The sequence below is a fragment of the Beta vulgaris genome, chromosome 7, assembly GCF_026745355.1.
Source record: "Beta vulgaris subsp. vulgaris cultivar EL10 chromosome 7, EL10.2, whole genome shotgun sequence".
Taxonomy (NCBI): Eukaryota; Viridiplantae; Streptophyta; class Magnoliopsida; order Caryophyllales; family Amaranthaceae; genus Beta; species Beta vulgaris.
In genome coordinates, this window is record NC_079208.1 from 55,067,968 (window position 1) to 55,072,814 (window position 4,847).

At 32.9% G+C, this 4,847-nt stretch overlaps 1 protein-coding gene across 1 annotated transcript; it reads right to left on the reverse strand.

Moving 5' to 3' along the window:
- Positions 1-1,246: 1,246 nt before the first annotated feature.
- On the reverse strand, positions 1,247-3,127 carry LOC104899858 (E3 ubiquitin-protein ligase PUB23). The gene has a single exon (XM_010687143.4). It carries the CDS (start codon positions 2,970-2,972, stop codon positions 1,644-1,646), a length of 1,329 nt encoding a protein of 442 aa, XP_010685445.1. The 5' UTR covers positions 2,973-3,127; the 3' UTR covers positions 1,247-1,643.
- Positions 3,128-4,847: the final 1,720 nt, after the last annotated feature.

Sequence of the window (4,847 nt, forward strand, 5' to 3'; positions counted from 1 at the left end):
TGATGAGGTTGAATAATTTTAAATTTCTCTGTTTTCTGGTTTGAGAGTTATGTGATTTGATGAGTAATTGTTAATTTTATGATAATTTTGAGCTCATTTTGTTCATCATTTTCAGATCTTCAACTGAATTTTTGAATCTAGTAATTTTCGATTGAAATTGCGAAGAGATCTTCATTTTTCGTTCAATTATGCAAAGAATCTCCAGATTGTGTACATTTATGCAGAAGTAATACCGACTGTAACGGTATGAAACCCTAATTTGTCAACTGCAAAAACAATAAGCCTGAATTACAACTAAGTTATATTATAGTTACCTCATTGCAACTTCTTTAATCGATAATGAAAGACAACCATAGCACAGCAATAGTTCGAAGACCGCAAGATCGACAGCTGAAAGCGAAGACAATTACAACGAAGAAAAATCGTAGTTCGGAAACAGCAAAATCGAAGAATGCAAACTGAGAGTGATGAAAATGGGAAGTTGTAGGTGATTTAGTTGCCAAAGTATTGTTATTAGTTGCTGTTTTAAAGCTATTTGTTACCTCCTCTCACTAACATATATTTGGCGAAATTCATACAAAGTATTGTTATTAGTTGCCAAAGTATTGTGATTAGTTGCTGTTTTAAAGTTATTTGTTACCCCCTCTCACTAACATATATTTCAAGGTAAAAAGTTACCTTAAAAGTGGTAATAGTTACTCTTATAATAAATAAAGTTACCCTTGAAATACATAGAACTATCCTTAATATAATAAAGTTACCCCAAAACTGACAAAAGTTACCCTAAAAGTGTTAAAAGTTACCCTAAAGGGTTAAAAGTTACTTTGTTTTCAGTTTTCAGCCTAAGAGTGGTTTTCAGCGGATCCTTCCCCTATATATATATATATATATATATATATATATATATATAATGTCCAACTTTTTTTTAACTTCACGGGCACTTGGATGGAACAGCCTGGGAATTAACTTAGGTCAACTATATACGCAAAGCTACCCTCTTCCCTCTTGCAAGAAGCTAGCTAGCTAGCAAATTGATGACGATATTACCTATAATACAATTAATATATGCAAGTTGACATCAACATGAATTAATGACGGGTGTAATCCTTTTTTTTAGAAGGAATAATATACTTTCTAAGTTAATAACGTATTAGATATAGAATTAAGGGAAAGAGTTAAAAGATAATATAATAGAAGTATGATACTTCTACAAAAATATGGCTATCAAAATGAAGCAAACAACAAATTGTACTTCAAAAAATATCTTTTGATACATCAAATTATACTAATATACATAAGGTTAACAGCTTCTCCTCAATTATCTTATCAGTTTTTTGTACAATTTAATTTGCCTGGCTCGATACTCCTTCCTCTTCAATGATAATACTAATATACAAGGACATATACATATATACCTCTCCATCCACATTTAATTGTCACATTACCAATACAAATACACTAGTAAAGTGACTATTTTACAAATGTATATAAATAATATATCTATGCATGTTTTCTCTCTGCTGTTAATGAAAATATATATGATCAGTACAATTAGTACGTAGTTAGGAATATACTAATCTAAATTGATGTCAAATACAATAATATCTTTATATATGTTATCTAAATGAATCTTTGACAAAAATCTAGGTAGATGGATAGGAAGAAATCAAATGAGGAGGTATGCAAGGGGAATTTTTCCAAACCCTAGAATGCAACTTTAACATCTCCTTAGCCCTTTCCTTGGTCTTTGAACTACAATCCACTTGTATCACCAAGCACAACTTGGTCACCACCCCAACCTCCATCATCTCCGCAACCACCTTGGGTGTCCCCACATACCTCGAAATCGACGACAAAACCCTAACCGCCCGATCACTCCCCAAGTGTGACACCCTTAAGATCTTCTTAGACACCACTGCTAAACCTGCCCCATGCCCTACCAAATCCGCCCTACCTTCCGCACACCCACATAGTTGGTCTAGCACCACCAATGCTAGCTCCGATATCCGTCGATCCACCGACCCGTTTATTAAAAGCTCCACCAACATATGGATCGCCCCTGACCCGACCGCCTTGACCCGGTTCCTACCCCAAGGGTTTAACTCAATTAATAATTTTAACGCATTTTTTGTAGCCATGTTAGAAATATGATCTCTTAAAACACAAACAATCTCATTAAACATCTCACACTTAACACTACCCATATGTGTAGGGTCTGCTACACTGTAAACCAACCTCAAAACCTTAATAGCATTTTCTCTCTCCTCATTACAAGATGATCCATTATTATTTTTTCCATTATTGTGCAACAACCCAAGTAATGAATCTATAAACAACATAGCATGATCATCATTTTTGAATATCACACCTTTAAACTCTTGATCACAACCCTCAATCTGAGCTAGTATAGATAACGCCTCTTCTTTCTCTCTCCTCGTTGTATCATCATCTGTTAGAACAGAAACAACGTACTCGAAACCTCCAGATGCTTCCAGAAGCTTCTTGGTTCTTGAATGACTGATCATTGCCCTGATCCGAAGCAAACAAGTGTACCGCATCGTCTGAGGAGACTTTTTTGCGTCGGAGATGAGTTTACATATGTTTGATCGGGTTACTCTAGGAGGTTGTTTAGGCGTAGGGATGCGTTCTACGCCGTCTGATGCATGGAGGATACACCATGATTGAATCAGACGGCGTAGGGTGTGGTTAGGTGTTATCATCATAGTTAGATCATCATCATTATCAGTAGAATCATGATGATGATTATTATCTAGTGATGATGATGAAGAGAATGAGTTTATAAGGGGTTGTTTGGTAACTGGACAAATTGTGTTTTTGCAGGTAAAAAGCCATTTTTCTATACTCTCTCTATCATATGTTATACCAGTTGATATTGTAACTGGATCTCTCATTAGTTGAAGAGATATCGGACATACAAAATGTGATGGGATCTCAATATTATGCACCTCCATTTTTTTGATTTTATCTCAACTATATGCTAATCTTGAAATAATAACAACAAATAGTATATATATATAACAAAGAAAAGTGTAGTTTTTGTTTGAATATATGGTGGAAGTTGAGAAAATAGTACTATAACTTAGAACAAGGCAACTTTTTGGTAAAAGAGAAGGAGAGTTTTTATATATATGAAGGGTGATGTAGTAGGCCCATGTTTACAACTAGTTTTTGTTCAATATAGAGAAAGTCAAACATGGTTTTTGTCAAAGGGGGGAATTGAAAAGGAATTAAATAGTCCAATAATTTTTTTTCTTTATTCTTTAAATTTTGTGAGGTTTAACATACGACTTTTTAAAATTAAGGAAGAAAAGCTCAAACTTAATTTATTGCCAGCTCATTAAATAATATTTTATCCGTTACTTAAGATTATAATAGGTCGACTTGTACCTTTGTTAAGGTAATAGTTTGATCATCAATCTTTAATTATGTATAAGTAAACGTATTTTAAAAAAAAATGATAGTTTGAAAAGAATAATTTATATAATAATATTTATTTTTATATATTAGTTAACAAAAAATGGTTAAATTATATTTATATAGTGTAAAAGTCAATATGATATAACCGTTAATTAAGTAAATTACAATTAAAGTGGAATATATATATTTTAGAGGTAGAGAAAGAAGCCACATCTCTTGTGTTTGAAGGTGAATGAAAAATATGAGTGATGCAGAGCCTCTAAACGGTCGGTGTACAGTCATTCATTGAAGGAAGCAAGATTGGAGGGCTCCCTCTTTTGACTTTCTAAAAAGTCTAAAGATCCATAAATCACGTTGTAAAAGGATTAGTTTTATTGCTACGATAATGAATTTTATCCTTAGCTTATAGGAGTACTCTAGCAAAAAGAAATTCTTGAGTCCATGACTGATCCAGTAACTAATTACATTTTATATTCTTTACTACTCCCTCGATTCTCTTTTAATCCTTCTATTTGGAATCATGAAAGGAACCAATGCAACATTAAAATATATTAAAATTCTCTATTTTGTGATGAAAGAGAAATTCTTGAAAAATAGAGATTCTAGTTGGTCATTAATATCCAACCTATTTGTATGGAAAAAAAAGAGCATAAGTGAATCCCATTAGGAATTATCACATGTTGGTTAAAAAGACATGGTGTACTCGTTTTAACGGTTCACATATGTTCAATCTTGTTAAAAAATGCAAACTTCTTAAAGAAAACTCTAAGAAATGGAACCTTTTCCATTTTGATAATATTTTTAGGCAACTTCCTTTAGTAGATACCAAACTAGCAAACATTCGGGAGAAGCTTATATCGAATCCTCTATGCTCTTCTCTTAATCTGCAACAAGAACGTTTTCTTAAAAAATGTGAAAGACTTCTAACTTTTAGTCGTGAGTACTGGAAACAAAAAAGTAAGACTAACTATCTCCACCTTTGTGATGCAAATACTAAATATTATCATACTTATGCCTCTATAAAAAGGAGTGAAAATCAAATTAAGAATTTTACTATAGACAATAATCAAGTCATTTCCTCCCTGGGTAGTATATCAATTGAAATCACGAGAGAACTTAACAATCAGTTTGTTTCGAATCCTTGTTGTTTTTTTTATGAAGAAGTGGATTTCTCCCTTCTTTCTCCTATTGTTTCCCATGAAGACAATTTATTTCTCACGGATATTGTGTTAGTGGAGGAAATAAAAAATGTTACATTTGATATGGCTCCTGACAAATCCTCAAGCCCAGATGGGTTTCCTCCGTTCTTTTTTCAAAAATATTGGACCCTTGTCGGTAATTCGGTTGTCGGAGCAGTTAAAGCTTTTTTCCACTTTGGGAATCTTTTGAAAGAGATTAACCACACTTTT

Excerpts from the sequence above, each read along its gene's own strand:
- LOC104899858 (XM_010687143.4), bottom strand. The coding sequence starts at position 2,972 with ATGGAGGTGCATAATATTGAGATCCCATCACATTTTGTATGTCCGATA.